This window comes from Varanus komodoensis, unplaced genomic scaffold (genome assembly GCF_004798865.1).
Source record: "Varanus komodoensis strain SLA01 unplaced genomic scaffold, ASM479886v1 scaffold7_1, whole genome shotgun sequence".
Lineage (NCBI taxonomy): Eukaryota > Metazoa > Chordata > Lepidosauria > Squamata > Varanidae > Varanus > Varanus komodoensis.
Genome location: NW_025336479.1, coordinates 3,332,426 through 3,358,445, shown reverse-complemented (window position 1 = coordinate 3,358,445; position 26,020 = coordinate 3,332,426). Strand labels below are relative to the sequence as shown.

Below are 26,020 nucleotides of genomic sequence, written 5' to 3'. Positions count from 1 at the left end.
GCAAAGTGGGGGGGGGGGTGGTTTTGCCATAGGCTTCTCGTTAGCTTGTGATATTGGGGGAGATCCCATATTTTAGTAATGCTAGGGTGTACAATTTAGGATTGACTCTTTTGATCTGGAATTAATAAGGCTTGGAATAGGTCACTTCATAAAACTGGAAATGCTGACAGATTGAACTGTGTAAATGCACTTGATGACGGAACAGGAAATGCTAAATTTCTGGAAGATTGAGTACTAATGACAAGGAGGTTGGAAAGGAGAGAGCAAAACTTTTGGTTTGACTCTGGCTTTCCCTTTGTGACCCTTCCAATGTGATCATCTTCCATGTTCAGACTGTGGTAAAGTTTGCAAAATTGGATGCTGTTCATTCTTTACTTTCTTATAGGCTATTTAAATATGTCACGGATATCAAGATACTCCAAATCATGTGCATATCGAGGGCCCTGGCCCATTGGAAAACAGGTCCTGTCTCCCTTCAGTCACGCTAGGCTAACATCCTTCTTGGCCGTACGTCTTCCTTCACCCTAGTCCAAAACACCTGGAGCAGACCAGATCGCATGCCCCTGGTCTAGCCAGAGCAAAGCAACATGGTTCCGGAGTCTCACTCTTCCACCTGGGAAATAAATTACTGTGTCGGCTTTCATACCTGTTCTACCTCTGCGCTAGCTAGAGGCTGCCTTTTATTTAGAACAGGTGGGATCCAAGTTTCTATGTTAAGGTAGCCCTTTGCACATTAGCTGAGGAACTCCCAAGTGTGTGCAAAAATAAGCCTCCAACATATTGCAGAAAACCTGGGGGTGAGATCTAGGGCAGTCTTCTCCAGATGTGTTGAACTATAGCCCCCATTATCCCCAGCCAGAATTATAGGGGTTGTAGCCCAACACATCTGAGTGGTACCAGATTGAAGAAACTGATCTAAGAAACTGATCCTAAACTGATCGCAACTGTATGCTGCGGTTGGGACACATTACAGAGGAAAGTTTCCCAGAAAAGACAAGCCTAAGGGAAGCATTTCAGCCATTGCTAGAATCCTCACTGAAGTGTTGAAAGGTTCTCTAGAACATACTTTGAAAAACACTGATTTAAATGTCTCGATTGATTGATTGATTGATTGATTTATATCCTGCCTTTATCCTACAAAGGGCTCAAGGCAGCTTACATCATTCTCCTCCTCCATCTTATCCCTACAACAGCAACCCTGTGAGGTAGGTTGGGCTGAGAGTCTGTGACCGGCCCAAAGTCACCCAGTTGGCTCCATGGCTGAGCGGGGAGCAGAACCCAGATCGTCTGAGTCCCAGTCCCATGCTCTTAACCACTACACTGCACTGGCTCTATCTTTGCTTTCCCCTGCCTTTTGCCTGTCACCTGATTCTGAGAGTTGCCGGATTTATGCCTTGACATCTGAATCATCCCATATCTTGATATGTAATTTCTAGAAATCAGGAGGTCCTGGGCACACAAGTGGATTGCCAGGTACACATAATCAGAGCACCATTCCTAACTCTGCTCTGCTCTAACAAACTGCTGGTGCTAGAACTGTTTTCTCACTGCCACCTCACAAAAGATCACTATTGGCACAAATTTTCAGATGTAGCACCCTGATTTCCTCAACTTTAGAGCTGCAGCACTTCTTGCTTTGTAATGCTGGGACCTGTGGCAACAGCAAGCAGCCTAATAGCTAACCAGAACAAATTTGGGCCTGTCCCACACATTACTGTTTTTTGCAACAGGTTGTTAATTTATTCAGGGTGTCACAGTTGAATTAGTGGTGTACTTTTAACCAGTTTATTGATGGAAATCCATCATACCGATCTTCGCAAATGCCTAACATGGAGGCAAACAAAGGCCGTAGCTGCAGCTCAGATCATTTGTTTTCTGGAAAGCCAGCGTGCCCTCAAGGCCCCACACTCTGACAAGAGATAGATCTGGGCTAACTCTAATGGTCCCGACAGTGATAGGCATTCTTTCTTGGTGACAGTTCAGGCCAAAGTCTGACTGATGCCTTGGCCACCGTCTGTTTTGAGTTGCAAAGGAGTTTGCAGGGGGGATGATGGAGATAACATGTTCGAACAATTCAGATTTATTAAAACTCAGTTCACGAGGTGAAATCCAAGCAGGCATTTCCATAAGCGGCACAGGCTTTCTGCGCCACTTCGTTACTCTTGTATCCCTTTAGACCAGGGGTGAACAACTTGATCAGCACTGGCAACCGCATTGGCAACATATGATATCCAGGTGCTGGCACCCAATTTGTATATTTGAACTAATTGTAATTAACATTCATTTGCATAATGATGCTGTTTGCCAAGTTCCAACAGATGGACATATTGCATTTATTTTTGTGAAATCTGAAATTATTAACCCCAGATGAGAAAGACTCCTTAGAAGCAAAGGCTTAAATAGCACTGGAGATAACTTTGGGGGATCTGCAGGCCTGCTGCTAGAAGAATGACGGTCGTTTAGCACTCATGAGCTTGAATAAGCTAAGTTTGCACACTGGCATGGTTACGGAGGCTGTTTTCATGCTCAGGGCAGCTACCGTCACTTGCCCTTTTATTTGGAGCTAGTGGGTTTTCTGGAGTTCCACCACAGGCTGGAATAGGGCTGGTGTAGGTCAATGATAGGAAACTCCCACCAGCATTACCCAGCATGCTCCATGGTGAAGAATGCTGGGAACTGTAGGCCCGCAGGTTTCCTATCCTGGTATAGGACACCTTTCTGGTTTAAATTGGGTGACTTGCCAGCCACACCATGAAATGTTTGCAAGCAGGTGGAGGTTTGTAAGTAGGGGCAGGTTCTTCTGATCATGGAGAGAAAATAAGCCATGGCAGCTGAGCTGCTGAAATACCATAATTGCTATTGCTGGATGCAGGTTGACATGACATCTGAGCCTGGGAAAAGTGCCTGGCAGCCCAGACGGGGAGGTTTACAAACCATCCTGAAACCCTGGAACAAACCTTGGGTTTCAGGGTAGTCTGCAAAGCACTCTGGCCGGGCTATTTCATTGGGTTTGCATATCACAGCAATCTGTGTCTGGAGAGGGCAATTCCGTGGCTTCTGTCTGGCTTGTGCAGAGAAGGAAAATAGGTCATCATGGTTTGTTTCCCCTCCATGGTTGTGCAGACCTGGTTCCTGGCTGCCATTGCTTGCATTAACTGGGTGGATATTCTTTTCTTAGCACAGGAGCCCAGCAATATGACAAGCAACAACCAAATATTACAATATAAACACATCTGTGCAGATGTTGCAGGACATGCAAGCATGCAGGGTGATGAATCTGCACCTAAATGGATCCGTTTCTTTTCATGAGTGGTACTGTGCTGAGGTAAGAATGTGCATCCTGTAAATGAAACGCATAGAGCTTTTTCAGTTTACAAGAACCCTTAATGCTGAGACTTTCTGTAGCTTAGATTTTTATTCCCTGAGCATGTGAAGACAGATTCCTTGGGATTAGTATTGTAGAAACCATGCAGACTATTGATATTCAAAGAGCTGGGCTGCTGGCAATGGTCCCAGGCTAGGACCAGTTTGAGTGGGCAGAAGGAGATGAGGGAATCTTTGTGTGACAGCCAAAGGGTGATTTCCACATCAGGGAACAAGCAAATCACGCTTGTTCACTTTTGTGTGTACATAATCATCATGGAACACCATTCTTCAGCTCTGACCCAAAGCCTTGAGATGTGAACGTAACACCATCTGATGAATTACACATGGACTTCATACCTTTGAAGAAGGAACTTCCAGTGCAGGACCTTGTTCTTGGTGTAGGTCACTGTAGGAAAGGCAGTAGCCATATTATTAAAGCGAAGCCACAAACCAGTTGACCAGGATGGACTGGGTTGTAAACCAGTCAGACTTTGTCGATTTCACTTGGGGAAAATGGCCTTTGTAGAATGGGTTGTCGACCATTAAGAAATGTCTGGTTGACCTGGCTATGAGCTAGAACTTGCTTACAGACCTGGAAGTGCTGATGATACAGTTACACACACAGTGCTGATCCATTCATTTCACTGGAGAAGGCCAGCCTACACCCACATCCTGTGCATCAGGAGACTGGCTGTCTCTGATGCAGTGAAGAGAGACATTTGTGTTTGGAGGTCCACTTGCGTGTCACAGTGCATGTGGGAGCTCCAGGCCATTGAATGGAAGCGCTGGCATCTGCCTGCCTTCCAGCTGAGCCCATGCTTAGTTGCAGAGGAGCTGCATGGGTGGGGGTCAGAGCGCACACATGGAAAGCGAGGGCCCCATTAGTGAGGAGCGACTGCTAACGAGGCAGAACCACAAAAAAACCTGATCCTCAACTCAGTTCATTCAGGTTTGGGGTTTTGCCCTTCAGGAAGTCAAAGTCGGTCTGCTGTGTCTACTATCAACACGACCTCATATTTCAGAAAATGGATCTCTGACAACATGTGCCTTGTCTAACCCACAACAAAGCATTTTTCATAGATACACAGTGATATCAATTCCCTTGCCCACCCAAATAGGGACTAGCTGCTATGAGAGGTGCTTTGAAGCAAACCTTCTGTTTCCCAATGAATGGGGTTCTTTCTTCTTCTTTCAGGATGCCCCACCTAGCAGGCAAGTGGGCGGAGACGCTGCTGTAACCTAGTTCTCCATTCCATCTGAGAAAGTTCAGGCATCCTGGTGGCCCGACATCTTGGGAAAGGACATCTTGGGAATGTTTACTGTTACTGATTGCTGGTTAAGAATCAACACAAAGCTCCTCTTTCTGAAAGAAAGAGAGGGAGAGAGAGAGACAGAAAGAGAGAGAGAGAGAGAGAGAGAGGTCTTGAGGCTGCAGTGCTATGCACGGTTACCTGCAAGTTGACCCTGTTGTGAACCAGGTTGGGCAAGGCTGCTTTAGAGTTTCCTGCGCATTCTCTTGCAGGGCTTACAATAACTCTATGAGGTAGATCAGTGTTATTATCTTCATATTATAAGATGTGCGTATGTGCAGAAATTGAGGTTGAATGTTGTTTGCCTAAGGCACCCCCAAGTGGGGAGGTCTTTAATGATATTTTAAAATACAGTAGTCCCCCGAAATTTGTGGGGGTTACATTCCTAAAGCATCTGCGATTTGTGAAAAAACATGAATTTGGTGCCGGCGATGGGCGCCGGCCGTCAAGGCGGTGTGGGCGGGAGGCGCGGGCTGGACTGGGGGGCACACGTGCGCGTGGCGAGGCAGGGGCAGGGTTGAGTGCACGCAGAGATCGTTTTCTCTAAGCGAGTCCAAACTCAGAGGAAACGACCTCCTTGTGAGTAAGTCACCGCACAGTGAGGCACCGGCTTACTCGCAAGGAGATCAGCTTGGACTCGCTCCAAGAAAAGTCCTGTGAAAGACTGAAGCCGTGAAAGCTGAACCGTGACCTCACGAGGGTATACTGTACACTCAGCAGTCTATAAACCAAGCAAATATATACGGTCCTGCTGTGTCCCTGCGGTAACACGAATGACATTGTACAAGCAAAACTCGACCCTCGTGCAACGTAACCAGCACTTGCTAGCACGACGGGGGGAAATGGCCATTTCCTACCCCGCCTTGGCTTGCTGCTATGGCACTTTTCCCCATTGCACTGGTTAGTGCTAATGGAGTTGATCAAGTGTTGGTTCGTACTGGCACAATGCCATTGGCCTGGGTGCTGGGATACTGTTGGATCCTACCCATTTGAACCAGGGATTTCATAGCATAGTCTGCTGGCCATTGTGCTACACTAGCTCTCCATTGTGTGCTTCTACTTACAAGGGAGCGATCCCTAAAGAGCCGCTTTCAGACCAGTTAAGTGCTTTAATAATCCCTGTGAAGATGTACCAGCCAAATGTACCAGATGAAAAACACATTGGCACGAGCCAGCTACCCACATTTGCTTTTTTAGGTACAACAATGTAATGATTTTCATATTTAAATACTCCAGTGTTTTCAAACTTCGCTTGTGACCTAGTCAGAGCAAATATGATTGAGTATGAATGAACTAAACTTCCATTGAGTTGCCTGGCTATACCACACACCTCAGGCAAAATAAATCAGTGGAGAACTTCAGACCAATGGAGACATGCAGCATAATCGCTTGTGTACATACTGAGACCTAAGTTCTGCTCTATTCAGGGGGCCTCACGCCCAGGTCAGTATGTGGAGGATCGCAGCCCTTGCGCATGCTTAACGCGGGGCCCAAGTACAGTGCTGCCTCGGCTCACGAACGCCTCAGTTCACGACCAAATCGAGTTGCGAACAAAAATTTCATTAAAATTGTGACTCAGGTGGCGAACTCCGCATTGGGTGGTGACCGTGATCGTGGCGATCTCCCTGCCTGCCCACCCCCTCGATTGGGGAGATGGCTGGGATTGTTCTGGGGGTGGGGGATGGGGTGGAGATGGCTGAGATTGCACCCATCTTTCCTGCATGAGCCCAACTGCGATCTCAGCCATCTCCCTCCCCCAGCATGATTGCACCCGTCCCCCCCCCCCCAGCGCGCCTGGGATTGTGCCCATCTATCCCCCCCAGTGCACCGGGATGACTGGTGCGTGCAGGGATGACAGGCACAGTTGTGGTCAGGCTGAAGGGGTGGGGAGATGGCTGCGCTGGTGCTCGGGGTGTGTGAGGGGGGAGAGGGCCGCGACCTTTGTTGTTGTCAACCTTATTTACATGTGAACCTTATGGGGAAATTAGACTTGGCTCACGACCAGAGTCCTGGAATGGATTAAGTTCATGAGCCAAGGTACCACTGTACAAATGATGTTGTTTGCTTTCTTAAAAAAGTGTGCTGAACCTGACTACTTTTAGTTTGAAGAGAAAGTAGCTTAGGGTCTCTATCTGGAATGTGCTTCCAAGACAGATGAGAAGTCATACTATTCTTGGGCTGAAAATGGGCCCTCCTTGGGAGCCCCAGAAGATACTGTTCACTTCATACTGTGCCCCTGAGTACCGATTGTAGCCAGGGAGGGGAGAGTTCCAGCAGAGAAGCACTGTGGGGCCCTGATCTAGAAGCTACTCCTGCACACTTTTTAAACAGGTGTGAAAATGCCAGTCTGGCCCTTGAAAATCAGGTCTGGCTTTGCTTTTGTTTTTAACAGGGTGAGTGTGCCTTCCAAGGAGAGAAGACTGGAGACTTCATGTGTGCTTTTCACACATTGGCAGGAGCACTGTGTATTATAGGGTGAAGAAGCAATATACCATCAGCCCCCATCATCTGCAGCCAGCTGGCCAGACATGATAAGAGTTGTAGTTCAGCACCCGACTGGGGGTGCTGGTTGACCTCAATGGGAGCCTTTAATAATAATAATAGCAACAACAACAACAACAACAACAACAATAATAAACAGCAGCATGCCGAAGCCCAAGCACTGCTTCTCCAGAAATTTCTGAGCTGCTATAGCAGTCAGCTGTGCATCCATCCTTGATGCATGCAGCTTTCCTGCCTCCACAGCTCACACTTAGAATGACCCGTTTTCAGAGCTGGCTTCTACTGTGCCAGTAGATGTGAGCTGAACATCCAAATTAGTGCGGCTCCAGACTCCCAGGTGCCCATGGGCAAGATGCTTCCCCCCCCCCCCGGTTGGCCCCTGGCTTCCTCATCATGGTCACTGCTGCCTGGCTGCTTATTGTGACCCCCCTGGGCCCCATCCTCACCCCATTAGGAAGAGCCCATGTGCATCCCTTCAGGCCCCCTCTGCAAAGACAGCTGAAGAGGCTGTGACAGCCAAGGGGGAGCAGGGCCAGGGGGCTCCAGGGATCAGCAGTGGGCCCCCTGCAGGGTTGTAGGCCAAGCGATGACAACCCCTGATGCTGTCCTGAGCCAAATGGCCAACGAGCTCTGCCGTGCCGTCTAGATCTGAGCTATAAGCCATCGTTAATGACTGAGGCTCGCCAAAGCTAAAAGCGGCTTTGAATAATAGCACAGCTGAGTTCGCAACAGTATTAGAGGCAGAAATGCCAAACACCTGGACATCAGAATTCTATCCATATGCACTGGAATTTCACATTCTACTAATGCAGAGTGTGCTAACTCCTTTCCAGAGAAGTGCATCTGCATTCAAACCCCCCTCAATCCAGCTCCCGTCCTGGAGGCAGGTGTATGTTCCCATACCACAGGAGCACCTCCAGGCAGGAAATCAGCAATATCAGCATTGCCAGCTCTGATCTCCTGGGTGTAGCTGGGTCCGGGGCCTGTTCCTCTTCCACAGGCCATCAGTGCTGCCTGTTTTGACAGCTGTAATCATCTGCTTGATGGGAGAAGGTGTGAGCCCATCAAGCGCGGCCTCAGGCCTGGAGCCAGCTGCTGCACAAGAATGGCCCTGAATCAGGGCCAGCTGCTCTCGTTTGTTTCTGGCCTCTTCAGCGACTGTCTGAAGAGGGAAAAGACCAACTGGGCATTTTGGTCATCAGCTTCCCTGCACTGTCGAATAATATCAGTCAACTGCACAGTGCAAAGTTGGATGAGATGTAGTTCGATAAGGTTTAACATGCGCCTTTCCTAAAATATCTTCCACAGGGCATGGCTGGGAAAGTGGCAATTCTCCTGAACTGCCTGCCTGGAGCTTTCGTGAATGTCAAGGATTCCCCAGTCACACTACCTCCGTTAAGAAAAATGAGTGAAGAGAAGCTTCAGCTTAGCCCTAAGAGGGTTGCTGCATGTTGCTGGCACAGGCCTTGACGCCCTCTCCTTTTTCTCCTTCACTCTGCACGCTCTTGCCAACTCGGGCCATGTGGAACACAGTTAAACCATGTGGGGTAGCTTGTCAACAAACTGGTTTGCCCCAGCCTGGCGGCCTTCAGGTGTGTTGACTGCAACACACTAGCTGGGGATGATGGAAGTTGCAGCGCAGCACATCGGAAGACACCAGCCTTGGGTGGGCTGTCTAGACGTATTAGGAAATTCAGCAGAGGAGAGCTAGTGTGCCTGCCCTTGGACTGTCGAAACTGGGATATGAGATTTGTATTCATTCTGATTCTGTTCCTAAAGGTCTTACACTAAACCTGGAAATATTTGCTCCACAGCACCATGTCTTATGGCTTAACAATAGTCTAAAACGTAATTGCACAGCATCTGTAAATTCTTTGGCAGACCAAGGGGTTTCCAGACATAGAAGCTAATTATGAGTTAATTAAGAACTTTCATTAAATCTGGCAGCTAGATAGCTCAAATCTAAAATCTCATAAGCCTTGCTTTGTGAGATCTTGGCACTGAGCTATGCAGCAGGTCAAGATTTAGTCACTGTAATTCAATTCACATGTACATGCACTCACAACCTCGGCGTTTTTAGGGGAGCTGCACTCTTGGTATGGTGTCGCGAGCTGAGCTCGTTTCTTGGGCTAGTTACTTTAACTGATGACAACAAGGCTTAGAAGCTAAAGTGAAGGTGAAATGGACAGGAAGTCCAAGCAACCATCTGCAAAGCTGTAGAGAGGGCAGTCTACCTTAAACGTTAGCAGCAAAGAACCTTGTGGCACCGTACGAACGAACAATTTATTATGGAATAAGCCCTCATGGATTGCAGATCACCTTATCAGATACATGAAACTTTGTTGTAAGTCACAGGTATATATCAACATGCCTCAGCAGGGGGTGAGGAGGTTTGTACACAGGGCAGAGGGAAATGAAATGCAGCAGAGGATTAGCATGGCCACCTCTTGGGAAAGTTAAGGATTAGGCATCTCTCGATAGTTTCGGGGTTTAACTATTTCTCAAGGGAGATTGCTAATGTGGCCCATATATCACATTAGCAGAGGCTGTGCTCAGCCTCCACTGTTCTTGCTTGACCATGCAGAAGAAACCCTCAAGATCTAAGGACACCGTCCATGACTTCTCCACCTCAGACGCTCTGCTTGCTTTCTGTCTTGCAGGCTGCTACAGCGAGAGGCACTGGGCTCTGCCCAAGCAGAAATACCCCATAATGTCAGGAGCCACGGTCTGATGAGCGCAAGCCTCATGAAGAGGTGAGTGAGATTGGACTAGGCCATTCTTCCCTAGTTTTGTTTTGATCACATACTCTTAACACATTTAGTCAAACCAGTGGCAGCCCTGGAGCAGTAGCCTGTAGCCAAAGAACTGGCTGATTGATTAAAATTAACGGGGCTCTTCATATGACAGGGCAGGCCACAAAAGGCTATTAAACCCACGGTGAGGCTGCAGAGCAAGTGGCCACCACCTGGAATAGGCAAAGCCCATTTTGGGGTTGTCTTGTTGTGCAAACCTGGCAAGTGTGGGTTGAATTCACATGGCATGGTGGCCCATGCTGAGAATGAACTATGCAGTGGGAGTTCTTCATGGCAACAACCCACAATGCATCTGACAGATGACAGGGCTCACCGACTGGTTGACTGGTAGTTCTCCTTCCCACCCCCCAGCCCTCCAGGAGGCGCCCTCTCCTCACTGTGATCACGAGCCTTTTCATGCTGCTTGTGGTTTTCCCTCCACCACTTCCCCACCCCCAGTTTTGGAGATCCCTTTTCATACTGTGTGAAGTGACAGCCATTGATAGATCCTCCAGACGCCCAGGTGGCTTTACTGGAGGGGCTGCCACTGGTTCGCCATCTATTTTTCTACCTCTATTTGCACAACTGGCTGTGTGCCATTTGTCCTTTTTTTGCCGGGTTTCCACAGTTGCACAACTGTGCAGCCCCAAATAACCAAACTGGAAAGGCTTGCTTGGGCAATGCCTTGTTAGGTGCCTGCTGACCAACCGTAATAGGCATCAACCATGGATATTGGCCAAAAGATGTTGCCGGCTGGTTATTTTGTGACTTGGCTTTAGCCTGACTGCTGTCAAATGGAGATTTCCCATGGGAAAGCAAAGCCATGAGGGATCTTTTCACATGGATGGGATCTTGACTTCCCCCACTTCACCCTGAGAACCTCAGAGTATTTTGTGTGTCAGCCCTGCAGTGTCCCCATTTTTTCCTTCCACTCCTGAGCCTCAAGCTACTCAGGAAAACAAAAATCATGAAGCTGTCCCCTTTTCACTAACGTATCTGTGACAATTGTCAAAAGAAACACTTTTCTTTTTAAAACATTCTGGCAAATCTCTGCATTTGTTTTTTTGACAAGGAAATGTGTATGGAGTCGTGGCCAGTTTTAGGATTAGGCAAATGTGGGTTAATCTTCCTCATTTTGACATCCCCATCTCCACGTCTCACCACACTCAGGGTCTGCTTTTTACACACCGACATCCTTCCACTTTGTTAAGAGCTGCTCTGTTTATTGAGGAGTCACCTTGGTATGTCTCTCTCCTTCCTCCCATAGCACACAGCCCCTGCTGACCTTGTGCCATAAGGTTTTTCAGATTATAATTCTGATTATCCACTTGAAAACTCCACTAACTGCTGTTGCCCTTGTAGCTTATTCTACTATTACCCATTCCCCATATTCCTCTTTCCCATTCCATGCCTTCCTTCAGCTTCTTTGTCCCTGGGCTTCTTCTCCCAAACTTACACCATGCAAATTTTTCAGTCTAAGCCAAGCTGACAACCTTTCTTTTCCCGTAGATTAATGATGCAGGCTGTTGCACATCATGACTGCAGATTCCTCAGCAATTGCTTATCCCGGTCTGTCACATCACTCGTGTGCCAGATTTTGCCCCTGCAATCAGCGCGCCAACCTTAGGTCAGAGGAATAAGCCACCCCTTTGCTTTATTGAAGTGAAACTACCCGCTGCCCGAGAATGGCAGGCCTAGAACTTCATCTCTGCATCCAAGAATTCTGTCTGGAAGCCTAGCAAATGGAAAGTTGCCTCAGAAAGAGCTGTTGGGTCCAGGAAGGTATTTCAGCACAAAGTTTTGGGGGTGAATACCTATACTTACTACCTGCGTGCTTTACTTCTAGGGGGAACCCAACCAAAGAGTTATCTAAAGGAGAAAACCCAAATCACCCCAAGGAGAAGGTAAAACATGCACATCCTTCATACTAAGAATTTTGCATTCCCATCTCAAAGGAATCCAGCACTTAATAATAATAATTTATATAGCCTTTTCATGTACAAAATGTTTAAGATAGCTTGCTCAATTAGATTTTCCCACTCCCATCAAGAAAGGGGAAAAACAAGTATTATTTTTATTCCTAGGCTTTATCACAGGGAATCTTAAACTATCAGGTAGTGGCATGCCCAAAGTCACTTAGGACAGGGAAGGGGAGTCTTCAGGCTTGTGGATTCTACTTTGCTTTTTACTAAATCGGCAAAATCCACTAATTAGATCCAGGTGCAAAAGACATACTTGGAATTTAAAAAGCCTGAGCCCCAAAATTTGAGTACCAGAACTAAATGGAGCCCACAGTCCTTTCACACAAAAATCCACACTTGGCTTTCTTCATTCCAGCTGTGTAATTCGAGGGATGAGGGCAGTCATCCTGTTATTGCCGTTATTGGAAGTCAGTCAAGGTTTTCGAATGCAAGGGATTATTTATCACGTGCTTTCAATAACTTCTTACAGTTGTTCATGGGTTCTTTAGACGGTGAGTTTTTGTTATTCAGAGAAGGCAAAATGCAGCATTTAATTGTGAAAGCGCAAGAAAGTGCAGCTTCCGTGTGTGCATTTGTGACATACCACTATAGCACAGTGCAACCTAGAGGTTAGGTAGCAGAAAAGCTCCTCATGTCATGCGTGGATCTCAACTCTGCAGGGAAAATTAAAGTATATGCAGTGGATTAGCAACAGATCAACAGTCTTCTGTAGAAGAGCTCTAATTTATTTATTTGTTGTTTCATTTTTATACTGCTCAGTAGCCAGAGCCAAACTAATCCTTGCTGAGCAATTGCAAATCTGAGAGATCTATGAGTAGCTCTCCACATAGCTTCTGCCCACTTCAGATTTAGTGTACTTGCTGTTAAAACAGCTTCTGAACCTAGACATTGTATTTTCCCCATCAGCCCAGTGTGGTAATCTACAGGGGAAATGTAGCTGCCCAGAAACTGATGGGCAACCTGGAGAAATGCCTGTTGTGTTTTTTGTGAGAAATCTATATGCCACCTTTTAAGACAAAAGGCTGCCAGTATGCTAGTGGAATTCACCAGTGGTACAATGGGAAGCTACGTAGCTGTTCCTGAAGCAACTGGAAACCCTTCTTCTGGAATGGGGTAGGTCAGTGAAGCTTGCAGAAGGGAGCTTTGGAACCTGTCTTATTCTGGAAGTGAGTGACGCTGCCCTTTCAAGGATTGTTCAAGGAAGTGCTCACCGTGCTGCACCGGCGGGCGCTCCCGCAGGCAGGACAGAACACGCGAAGGTGCAGAGATTAAAAGGATACTTCCCATACCTAACAATACAATTATGAATCTGCAAACAGCAGCTCCTTAAAAGGCTAGCATAGCATTTTTAGTGAAATGTAGATAGAAACACACAAATTGTCATTTATATCCATTCAGAAGCAAATGAAGATGGATGAAAACGTGCTTTCTTTGGAGGGGGTTCCAGAGATATGGGGCCAGGACTGAAAAGGCCATGGCTTGTGCTCAAGAAAAGAATAACAGCTGTGGTCTCCCATACATAAGTGACTATGTCCCTGTTCCTCACCTAAATTCTTTCTCTTTCTAGCTGGCAGATTCTTTCTCTTGCCCATGCTTTTATTTTTTGTTATTGTGCTGTTGTAACCAAGGTTCTCTGGATGGCTTACCTTAAAATCATCACGATACAATAGAAAGCTATAAACACACTCAGAAAAAGCAGCAAAAACCCTTTCAGTACCCACACAGCCAGCAATATCCTTGTCCTCACATAATGAATGCAAGGGGTAAGCACAGAAAGTGTGTTCTGAACACAGGGAATTGGGCTGTTACTCAACAGTCTGGCACAGCCCAGATTATCTTCCACAGAGCTTTGAGAGAATGAAAGGAATGGTAGGTTCTCTCTGTGTATTTCATGATACACATATAAAAATATGATTTTAAGTTTATTATTAGCTTTTTGGAGGTTTCCTGCAGGAGAAAAACTACTAAAACCTAACCCCCCCTCAATAAATCAATAAGTTAAAAAAAAAGCATTTCTGAAAAAAGATGTATGTGAATACATGTGGCTGGGATGAAAATTTATACAACTGGTACAAATGTGCTCAGCAATAGAACTTATGTATTTGAGTCTATAATGCTATTCAGTCTATGACTTCAGACTCCTTTGTCCATAGAAGTAAACTGGGCATGCTTCATTTTGCCCACTGAATTTTCTGACTTACAGGATGTTGGGGGATTCTATTTTACAGAGTCATTGAGAAAAGACTGGGTAATACATCTTCTCTGTGCTTTTTCCTTCCATGATTCATACATTCTGCCTTCTGGCTTCCTCTCCAGGCAGCTGGCAAGGGGAGAAGAAAGCTCCCCGAGCCTCGATTCTCTTTCCCTCCTCACAAGCCCTGCCTCTCCGCCCTCTCTGTACCTGCGATCACAGCTCCACCTGTGCGTTAGCCCAGCGCCTCACCAGTGTTTTGCTTGTGTTCAGTCCGAACACGGGTCCCTAGCTCCACTTTCTAGGCTGTTCCAGTCATAGCACTGAGCCAGAGGTGCACCAGTAAGCTAACCGGCCAGCGTCTTCCCTGGGGAGATGCCGTCTTTATGCTGCCAGAACAATTTGCCTTGGAGCAGCTGCCCGTCAAGATGAACGGATGTTCCCCTGCAGGGCAAGGGTGGGCAATGCCTGTGGAGGAGGCAGCCAAGGTGGTGGCAGGCAGTGTCCCACGAGGGCTGGAGCCCCGACCCTCTGGGAGGCCATCTGCCCACCAGCCCCCTATCCGTGAGTGCTTGCAGATGGAGCGGCCATGAAGATCTCCTGTGCTTGGCTCCTCCTGGCTTGGCTGGCTTTTTTGAAGTCCACGTGTGCCTCACCTCTTGCTGCGCCTCCTCCCACCCTGCCTGAGCCTCTTCCCTGGAAACAAAGAATGTCCCCCTCTCCTGGCCATACCTTCCTTTTCTTACAATAGAGGTGCCCCCCCACGGACTTTGCAGCATTGGCATATGCAACGCTGTGGGGTTTTAGTATTTTCTTTTGTTCTGTTCATTATCCTGAGAGCTGAGCCCTAGATATTTTCATTACCTAGCACTGGCCCGGGAGCCAGGGACAGGCGAGGAAGTTGCCGAGAGCCTCTGGCTGGCCTCCTCCGAGGCTGCCCGCGCTTATTCCTGAGTGGGCACGCGGACGCTTGGCACTCCTTTGCTTTTGACCCACCCACAAATAGAGGGCAGGCCCTGAACCTTCCCCAGGTTAGGATTTAGCTCTCGGGATGATATAGCAGGGACATTTCCATGGCAACAGTTGACACAAGGCGAAGAAAAATGTCACATGAATGTTACACAACGTGTTACCCTGACTTGAACTGACTTGTTTCACTTGAGCAAGGAGTTAACAAAAGAATGAGCCCAGGGTTCAACGCTCTGGTCTGGACCCAACGGTTGCTGCCCACTGGCAATTTTAACAGCCACTGGAGTCCAGGGATCACTTCTCCGGCAGTTAAGGGATCGGATGCACTGATTCAATTCACGAGGTGGACAGGGATTATTCCACACTAGGGTTAGCACAGGGACACAGTCCAGGTGAAGCACCGCCTGTCCCTCTAGCCCAGACGCCTGGGCACAGGTGCCCATCCACACTGCACCGTGCGCCCAGCAAGCAAGATAGCAAGAGGTCCTCTCAAGCCTGGCTTCTTCTCAGTTTGCGTAATTTATCCCAGTTACAGAACGTGAGTTTCCCGGTTGCAGAAATTGGAGACGGGGTGAAAGCAGGAATTGCCATACCCCAGAGAAGAAACATTCCACAGGAGAAAGGGCCCAGCTTTCTGCAATCCTGTCCCTTAGAGACAATGCAGATCAGGGGCCCCGTTCAGCAGCGTCTCCTGATTCTCTGTAGCATTGTTGGGGGCTGGAGAAGCTGCCACGGGAAGGAGAGGGAGAGGAAGTCAACCGAAAGCTGCTTAAGTCTATTTAAAGATGGCTTAAATCTGGATCCAACCCCACATGTTTATAGTGTTGCAGTCTAGAGCCCCTGCATATAATGTTGGGATCTGCCATGGTGGGTTTCTTGAGGATGCACTTCGTCAGTCTTCCAGGTGATCTGCATGAGCAAATATTCCAAAGACACGTGTGTTGCCGTTCACATCTCCTGCATGAGGGTTTACTCACTCCCAGCCTCTCTCAGTCCAGCTTGTGCCCCCGGTCATTGCAGTCCAAAGCGAAGAGCAACCCCGTGTTCGGGAAGCGGTTTGATTTTGACATCCCTGTGCTGATGTGGAAGCAGCACTTCAACCCCGAGACGTGGGACCGACTGAAGGAGCGCAACGTCCCCTATGGCTGGCGTGGTTTGCCGTATGCAGGTAATGGGCTGGAAGGGGAAGACAGAAAACGATCGTGCCAGAGCACAGGGGGCTTTTGGGAATGGGGGAGTCGTGTCATTTGACCCGATGGCTTTAGCACTGAGCCAGGCTCACCTTGGCCTGATCCAGAAGGGGTAGGTGGCTGGGATACAAATCACAGAAAGCCAGTCCTGACGGGAGCAAGATAACCACGGCTGCCTGGGCCTTTTTGTTGACTGGGAACCACGTGTTTATAATATAGAGGGAACCACATACTTTCTTGTGCCTGCCAGCTGGATAAAAGTACTGTGATTTGACCCAAAGCAAGAACGCATACTTCTCTCAGGACTTTTGCTTGGGTCATCCTACAAAAGGATTTGAGGCCTCGTAGCTTTCAGGTGTACCTTTCCTTTCTGTCTGTTCACATATTTTTACTTTTAGATCAGTGTCTAGTTCAGTGGATCACGCCTGTGATAATGCTGAGGAATTCAAAGCTCTGCTCACTGGCCTGACACAGGAGGACTGCTGTCTGCCCAAAAGAAAACTTCTCTGCAGGGGTGATGGGGCCTCAACGCAGATCCACTTCCTCCTGCTGGGAGGAAGGGTGATAATCCGTGGCCAAGCCAGACTGTACATGTTGGCATAGTTGGGCATTCCCTGTGCAGAGTAACAGCTGTGGGGTCCCCACCTGGAAGGATGGGGAAGAAGGGCTGGTTCTTTCCTCAGTGCTGTGGTCTAAACAAAGGTTCCCCCAAAGCTGCTGTCCCAAGGGAATCGGCAGCTTGTGCAGGCTCGATCGAGACTGCAGCATGCAAAGAAAGGATTAACATCCCCATGTGCCACAGTCCCAGCCCTGATCGCTCTGCGACTGGCTGCTGTTTCCAAGGAAATGCTGAATTACACATTTAGTGCAATCTGTTGTGGCCCCGAGGAGCATTGCTGGAGAGTGGGAAAGGCAGGCTGGAGTCAGCCTGAGCAGCAGCTCCTGACCCACCTAAAGGACCAAAAGCCCATAGAGGCGACACAGTGCCCTTCAGGCGAGGTGGCCAGCAGCTCCCATAAACCCTGACTATTGGCCATGCTGATGGGAGTTGTAGTCCAAAGCATCTGGAGGTTGCCTGTCCCTGCCATAGATGTTGCCATTGTATGTAGCAGCTACGCCTCTTACCTACCACTGTATTCGATGCCTCTTTCCTTGCTTTGTGCTCCTGCTTTCCTGCTGCTTCTTGAGGCTTCCCACCAACCAGTCACGCAACTAGTTCTCATGGGGAAGGGCACAGCGCACTCATTCAGATGTGAAAAAGTGAGGGCAAAAGTGGAAGTTGCTGTAATTTCTTTAGCTGGAAAGAAGCTTCCCTTCTTGTGGCCCCTTACAAGCTTGTTTTGTTGCAGGTTCGGTTGTACATGTTCAGTGGATTTATCCACTTCTATATACCAAACAGCTGCCTTGTTTCTCTGAAGCACTGTTGGCTCACAGTGCGATCATCTGGTGGTGTGGTGGTGCGAGTGTGAGACTGAGGGCCTGGGAGACCCGGGCTCTAGTCCATACTCGGCTTTGAAGCTCCCCGGCTGCCTTTGGCCAGGCACTCATTCCCGGCCTAGCCTACCTCTCAGGGCTGTTGTGGAGAAGATAAAATGGAGCAGAGGACTATGTAAGCTGCCTTGGGTGTCTTGCAAGAGGAAAAAAGGTGGGATAAATGTCTTCCCAGAAGCTAGTCCCATTGAGTTCCATAGGGCTTATTCCCACAACAGTGGGCATAGGATTGTGGCCTAAATAACTTGAGAAATGACTAACGGAAGAGAAAAAAGTAAAGGTGGGGGGCTTCTTCTTCTATTTGCTGCAAAACTCCAAAGAAGTTCCCACCCCACCTAAAGATTCTGGTCAGCACTGTTTAGCATTTGCAAGTGTAATAGTGAAATTCACACAGCCTGTGGTTTCCCTTTCAAAAACCTGTCTGGAAGGAGACGGAAGTCTTTGGCTGGTATCAAGAATCTTGTGACTTTTGCCTGAATGAAAGGTCCCACCGTCCCTTGCGATGATCAACTGGAACCAACAGCTTTGGCGCAGGCCACTGCTTTGTGGCTGCTGGCCCTTGGCCCCTGGGAGTTACCTCACTTCCCACCCCATGCCCACTCTTCTCTGCTTGCCAGGCACACGGTCTCCCTGGCCCAGCAGTGTCCTGAATTGTGGGGCCAAGAGAACAAGGGACGCGCCTGCTCTGCATGGAGGGGGGTGGCGAAGGAAGCGGCAGTGGGGCAGGCTGGCAGCGGGGCAGGCTGGCTGCAGGGAGCGACTGCTGGAGGCGGGCCATGTGAAAACCTTGCCTCGGAATAAATTAGTTACCCCTTGGGTGGCTGCTTCTGAATGGCCAAAAAGGAGCTAGTAGAGAGTCATGTTTATATATGGCTAGATATTTAGAAATAATTGCTAAACTTTAAATAAAATACCGTGCAGAAAACCGTGGCCAGGAGACCAGTGCGTTTGCCTGTGGACCCGGCTGTCCAGGTGCTAACTGGTGATGGGTATCAGTTCTTACTGTTCTTCATCTGTAAACTGGAATTGGACAGGGCAGCCCTTCAAATGGAGGATGGCTTCTAGTAGAGGGCAGTCCTCTATAAAAGAGGACACATGGCCACTCCAGTTACCAGCTTGGGATCCTCTGTTTCTGATCACGTGGGAAAGGTAGGTGATTTCTAGCTGGAGGAAGGGAAAGATAAGGAACAAAGGAAGAGTGAAAGACAAACAAACCTGTCACCTTTGCTGGCAAGAATTTAAGCTAACACAAAAAAGGGCTACTGAGAGTAAATATAGCTCAGGGCCAAACCCTTACATTTTAGTCAACAACTAATTTTAGTCATCAGGTTTTTGAACAGTACAATCTGCCCACCCCCACAAAGGAAAGGTTGCTCATAGCTGGTGCTGGAGAAACAAACAAGGAGCCTTTCCTCTTGTTGGGTGGGAAGAAGAACATCCTCGAAGTTCCGTATTTTTCCATGTATAAGACGATACTTTTTCTTTAAAATATTTACCTAAAAATGGAGGGGCGTCTTGTACACAGGGGCTGAGAGGAGAACCGTGGGCACGCCCGGGGGTTGGGGGGAGACTGGCATGATTGCAGGTGTGCTCTGGGCGGAGGTGGGCACGGGCGTGCTTGGGGGGGATTGGCATGATCGCTGGCGCACTCGGGGGGGTGGGAGACTGGTGCGGGTGCGCTCGCGGCAGCTTGCTTGCTCGGAGATTGGTAAGAAAAGTGGGGGCATCCTATACATGGGGGCGTCTTATAGATGGAAAAATAGGGTATACTCAAGAACGTTCCATTGACCTACAGAACTCCAGAGGGGCTAGTTGTGTGGCATATTCAGCTCCCCGATGCCAGGGAGGATCCTTCCCCTAGCAGCCTTCCCAGCACCCACCAAGTACCCCACATGCTTTGCTTCCAACTAGCTCATTGTACGCAAGGCAAATGGGTGGCAGTTCACCCCTGGAAGAACGGAGGCTCGCAGTGCTCAGGCCAAAAGATCAAATGCCGTCCCACCTGCATCATGTTGAACTCGCCTACCCACAGACCCGGAGACAAGAGGAAGGCCTTCTGAACACTCACACGTCCATTCTTGCCGGGTATACGTGCTTGCTCCAGGGGTGTAGCAGACCCAAGGTTTGCAGGGATGCAGCACCAACACTTTCGATTAGCAGGGATTCTGGGGAGTCTGCCAACCCCACCCCCTCAGACTTCCCTCTGAGCATGCTGATATTTTCACAGTAGGTGGGAGGAAAATAGTTTTCCCAGCAACAATGCATTGTGCCTTGTTGTAATGCAAGGCATTTGGGAGGTGGGGACTTGGTCTTGAACGGCAAATAAGACCCATGAGCTTACCAAAGACTTGCTCATGGCAAAGATGAAAACTGCAGCTAGTTCCCTAACTCGGGAGGAGACTTGGGCTTATGTTTCCAGAAGAGCAATCCTCCGTTCCACAACCCACTGCTGAAACTTTCAAAAAAGCACCTTGCAGCTGAAGCATTCCAGCTGGGAGCTATGGGGAAGGCTGGCATAGGCCATGAGGCTCTGCGGTCTCTTAGGGTCCCTCGTCTCGACTCCTTATATGCCGTAAGCCCTTTCTGTGAAGGGTTAGAGCAATGATTTTAGGCATACTCAGCAGGGTCATGGGGGAAACCTTTGGGAAGTCAGCTCTGTCCTGATTTACCTTTAGCTTTGTTGCAGAATTTGCAAGCGGGGAGGGCAAGTGGAAAGCCTCCAGTATGTTTCAGCCTACTAACCAAATCTTCCTGCCAGAAAAATTGGCCATTTCAACCCAGTTTCATGACTTCCATGCATGAAAGGAAAGAGGGGGGGCAAGAAAGAAAAAGCTACGTACTCTTAGGAAGCTGTTATGGTTTGCAAGGGCTGCATGTCCACCTCACTGCAGGCCCCGCTCTTGTCTGGGCCAGGGCAAGAGGGAGGCGGACAAGCAGGTTCTTGTGGCGACAAGGCAGAGCAAGGTCACGGAGCTCTGTGGGTCTTGTGGAGGGGGTGGGCCCTCAGCAGACGCCCCTGACACTGTCCCTGGACTTGGCGCTTCCTGCCACCCCTCCGTCTGACTTGCATCCTCTTGCTTTACTCTGCAGCGATCGCATCTACAGTGCAGCTCCTCAACAGCTCTGCCAACAGCAGGCTCTTCAGCAGGATCGGCCTTCCGGACAACTGCATTCGCTGCGCTGTGGTCGGGAATGGGGGGATTCTGAATGGATCCCGCCAAGGCAAGGAGATCGATGCTCATGACTTTGTCTTCAGGTAATGACATTGGCAACCCACATCTCTGGGAAGGGGCCCAAGCCCAAACTCGAACCCATGTCAGAATGGGGGTTAAAAGCCTTCCTGAAATCCCCTTTCTAACCCTTTCCAAACCAAAACTCAGACTGCTGGGACCTTTAGTTGTTCCTCATAGCCGGCCATAGTGTGTTCCTCAGAATCTCTGTTCTCCCATTGCCTTACAGGCTGAATGGGGCAGTGACCAAAGGCTTTGAGGAAGATGTTGGCACGAAGACCTCCTTCTATGGCTTCACTGTCAACACGATGAAGAATTCCCTGATTGCCTATGCAGAAGATGGCTTCACCCAGGTGCCACAAGCCAAGGTATTAGTTAAGATATTGTTCTTCAGGTGTGGAGATGGGCCTTAAGATGAGCTGAGCTTCATGAGGCCCCAGTGCAACGCAGATCGTTTGGCCTGGCTGGCAGTTGCCATTTAAAGCTTTTCGATTGATGGGAAGTGCAGAGTGGAGGAGATGCCTTCTGTGCATATCATCCTGAGTTCAGCCTTTAGCCTCTTCAGGGCATCGATCTCAGGAAGTAGGCCTGGGAAAGATCCTCTGCCTGAGAACTTGGAGAGAAGAAAGAAAAGAGGTGGGAAGAGAGTCATTGTGATGGTGATGCCACTTGTAGCAGGTGGGGATGGACTTCAAAAAAGTATTTCATGTCACCTGGGGCCCTGGCTGTTGTCCTGCTTAACTGTTACCCAAGACAGTACCCTCCTGATATTTCAGACTGTGCTAATTGGATGTAGCAGCCCATCAAATATGCTAATAGTAAACTCATTCTCTGACTGCCAGTATTTACAGAGCCAAAATAGTACCACCCATGGACAAGGAAAAAGAATTCCAAAGTTTGCAGAAGTACAAAAGAATTGGGAAGGGGCCTGCACAAAACAGTGCAAACGAGGCCTGGGCATGTTCACTGCCTTGCAGAGCATTGTGTGTGGCAATGAAATGGAGTATTCGAGAAACGGGCCTGGCTGGCTGGCTGGCTGGCTAGTGGGACCTTGATCAAGATGACTTGACAGTGCACCACTCTGTGCCACCTCTTTTGTGTCTGTTGTTTCCCCCTGTCTTGCTGCAGGACATAAGGTACATTTTCATTCCCTCGGATATCCGTGATTACATCATGCTGAGATCCGCTGTGCTGGGCGTCCCTGTTCCAGAGGGCTCTGATAAGCGTGATGAGTAAGTAGCACACTGTCCTCCCATCGCTCCTTCCGCCATTGTATCCCTCACGGAGATGCCCACAACCCCCCTCCCCCCATAGCTCAGACCTCGGGGAGCACATTTGGCAAGCAGGAGAGCCTTCCCATCACAGGCACGATCCTGCGGGCACACGAACAGTTGCTTGGTGCAAGCCAAGCGTGGGAGCGCCACTTCCACGGGGAGGATGGCACATGGGGATGACTCTCCCGGGAGGATGACTGTTCCTCATCGTAGCTGTTTGGCAGGCTGGCAGGAGTGCAATTTACTATGGGAAGTGGCCAAGCCTGGCTGTGAGAGGTGGCTCAGACATCAGCGCAGGCCACACTGAAGGTCTCCCAGGACACGTACCTGCAGGTTGCTTACAGGTGGACCAAGGAGTCCCATCTGGGTGCCAAAATGCCACACCCCTACTCATTTGGAGAGCTGTATCATTTCCCCACCACTGATGATGCTTTTCTCAGACATCAAAGTGGCTGACAAATAGTGCCATTGTTCTGCTTACGCACTCTGGGTCCTTTCTAGTCATGGGATTAATTGAGTACTGTTAATTACTGACACATCACTAAACCATTTTTAAAATTGATTTCCACAGGCCACATAAATACTTTGGACCTGAAGCTTCTTCAAGAAAGTTCAAGTTGTTGCACCCAGAATTCATGTATTATCTAACAGAAAGGTAATTTTTTGAAATGGCAACAAAGCTTGCCTTTAATAGATCTAATTAGAAACTCGATAATCACAAATATACCAGCTGTACCTTTCATAGCAGAGAGGTAGGTGGGGATGGAAGAACACATATCCTGTATTTGAATTAATTTTCCAGCTAGAAAGATGTGTAGTCCCTTGTGAATATGTTATACTGATGCAGGGTTTTATTTTTAAGCCCATAATGTTTGCAATTCATGGCTGATGGGCTGGGGGAAAGGACAGAGATGAGGGATCAGGAGACACTGGAGTTGTTCAGGAGGGCACACTGCACAGTGTGGGAGCTCCAAGGTTGCGGAAACACAAAGGTTTGGAAGTTGTGCGTCAATGCAGATGTGCAGGTGGGCACATAGTGCTGCTCTCTCACACACTGGAAAACATGTCTCTGTGGAAACCGTGGAAATAAGTAGGCTGGACAGTTGAAATCCTTATTTTTTATTTTTATTTTTTGGCTAGATTCTTATATGGCCTATTTCATTGCCGCTCATGGAGCAGCCAATGAACTATTCCATCTTTTCCAATAGTCCCTAAAGTTTTATTTACATGAATTATTTTTTTTTACTATTTATAACCCACTTTTTCTGCAAGAAACCTAAGGTGGCTAACATACATCTTTTACATCTCCATCACATGCTCACAACAGCCTTGTGAGGTAGGCTGAGAGTCAGTGAATGACTCAGAGTTGCCCAGTTCACAGCTAGGTGGGGAGCAGAACCTGGATCTCCTCAGTCCAGCACTCTCACTATGCTATGCTGGTTCTCTGCTATACTCCTCTTTCTTTCTCTGCACAGGTTTTTAAGATCAGAATTAATAAAGACTCAGTTTGGGCATCTCTACATGCCCAGCACTGGAGCAGTTATGCTGTTAACAGCACTGCATACCTGTGATCAGGTAAGAGACCATTCATCCGTTCATCCTCTGCCCCATATTTCAAAGGGCTCTTTGGGTGGCTTGCAATAAAAACAACAGCAATAAAACAAGCGAGACAAGAATACAGAATCTGATATTCATGGCAAACAGTCACAGCGATCATGTAGCAATAAATTAAAGCAATGTTAAAAACCAGTTTAGCTAACAAAACACCTGTTAAATATAAAAGGCTTTACTTGGTACTGGAAGGTGAGGAGGATGGTGCCAGGCACATCTCCTTGGGAAGGGTGTTCCATAAATGGGGTGCAATCACAGAGAATCCCTTCTCCTGACCATTTCCCCCTTCACTTATAGCATTACCTTTGCTGGCATCCAGTAAAGGGTAGTGTTTTAGAATTATTTGGGAGTGTGGCTTCGCAAGTGGTGAAGATGCTTTTGATGATTCGCACACTTAAAGCTAACCTGCACGTGCACGTCCCTCATGAGATGTTCCACGCGTCTTTAGAACTTCTGTGGAGGAAGTCGACTAATGTCTTCTTCAAAAGTAGGCAGAAGGGACGCATGAGGCACTCTGGCATGACCTTCATGCTGCTTGCCATTCAGTATGCAGCAGCTTTGAGCCTGGTGGTGCCAAGGAGGCGTGCCTGGGGCACAGCCCCTGCTTTGCACACAGAAGGTCCAACTTCCAGGTTCCTTCTCCAGGCAGGGTGAGGAAAGGCTCCTGCCTGAAACCTCAGAGAGAGGTTGCTGGTCCGTGTTGACCACACCTGCCTAGATGGACCAAGGAGTGTGCTCCTGCACACAAAAAGATGGGTATCGCTCCATGCCCACCTCTCACTCATTCTGTTACCTGTTTCTTCCACTCCCTTAGGTCAGTGCTTATGGATTCATCACACAAAATTACAAGACTTTTTCGGATCATTACTATGATCGTGAAAAGAAGCCTTTGGTGTTCTATGCCAACCATGACATGTTATTAGAGGCAGAGCTGTGGAAGAGCTTACACCAGGGTGGCATCATGAAGCTGTATCAGCGGTGAAAGCAGGGAGCTGCGCGGACAAGAAAAGGAGGGGCAGCCCCCCGCGATTCCCTTTGTGTGAACGCTTTCCTGATCTACAGGAGTCCCTCCTTTGCCCTGTTGTAGGTCAGTAATGGCACACTCACCAGCAGAAGGTTCCAGACATACAAAAGGAAGTACTGCAGTAGCCATTCACCTGTGGAAACCATTCCCGATGGATTTGGTAAAGGACAGTAGCATTCTACAAACCCACACTGGAAGAAAGACCCATCAGTGGCGATTGCGCAAGTCAGGAGATGCAGCAGCCCAGCCAGGAGACTGCCAAATTGCCGACCGTGAGGAGCTACAACTGGATGACAGAGGAATGGACAGAGAGCTCCGTACCTGTTTTGCTAAGTGTGCACTTTTGGTGAGGCATCCATCAAGCATTCTGCGTTGACCTTCCTTGGAGGCAAGGTGGCTGATTTTCATGGAATATTGACCACGGCCAATATGGCAGATCTGGGAGTCAAGCCACTTTCTTTCCCTTCACAATCCCATTAGGAAAGGACCAAGAATGCTCCTTGTAAAAAAGGCAGAGGCTGGACCACTGTGTGATGTGATGGTCCCGCCCCTGCCCATGTGGCGCATCCACAGAACTTTGCTCACCGGTGGGAATGAGACAGTGAAGCCCTCGAAGCACTTCTCTTTTTCGGAGCAATTCCACAAAGCAGGCACCGAGTTCATAGGGTGTTGTTGTGGGTGGGCCAAGGAATTCCAATACTCTGTGATGGGAGTCAGCAGATTATTGAAACGTAGTAATTGCTTTGAGTCAAGAGTGGTAGATCTTCCATCTTTCAAAAGTTACTGCACTGAGAACACCGTCATGCAAATACCAGGTGCGTCGCAACCACCATACAAGAGCCTCTCTTTTTGCTGGTGCAAAGTAAATTCCTTCCATGCTGCCCACCCCTGCTTTCACATTCCCTCCTGTAGCCTGGATGTTATTTCAGCCAGTGGTGTCAAGCTGCTTTCAACCTGAGGGCAGAATGCAGTTTTGGAGAATTCCAGTGGTGCATTCCAGGGGGAGGGAATGGGGGGAGCTAAAAGGGGCAGAGCCACCCCCCCCCGCCCCAAACACCAGCCTAGTTTAGCAGTAACTAAGTCTTTGG

The 26,020-nt window shown here is 48.5% G+C and overlaps 1 protein-coding gene across 1 annotated transcript in view; it reads left to right on the top strand.

Moving 5' to 3' along the window:
* ST6GALNAC2 (ST6 N-acetylgalactosaminide alpha-2,6-sialyltransferase 2) overlaps window positions 1-24,895 on the top strand; it is a 31,641-nt gene extending 6,746 nt beyond the window's left edge. The window contains exons 2-10 of the mRNA XM_044453976.1: window positions 9,839-9,931; window positions 11,817-11,874; window positions 16,106-16,280; window positions 20,884-21,049; window positions 21,253-21,391; window positions 22,152-22,255; window positions 22,869-22,952; window positions 23,773-23,872; window positions 24,723-24,895. Coding sequence (XP_044309911.1) covers window positions 9,839-9,931; window positions 11,817-11,874; window positions 16,106-16,280; window positions 20,884-21,049; window positions 21,253-21,391; window positions 22,152-22,255; window positions 22,869-22,952; window positions 23,773-23,872; window positions 24,723-24,890 — 1,087 coding nt within the window. The 3' untranslated portion in view covers window positions 24,891-24,895. The remainder of the gene's footprint in view (window positions 1-9,838; window positions 9,932-11,816; window positions 11,875-16,105; window positions 16,281-20,883; window positions 21,050-21,252; window positions 21,392-22,151; window positions 22,256-22,868; window positions 22,953-23,772; window positions 23,873-24,722) is intronic.
* The last annotated feature ends 1,125 nt before the right edge of the window (window positions 24,896-26,020 follow it).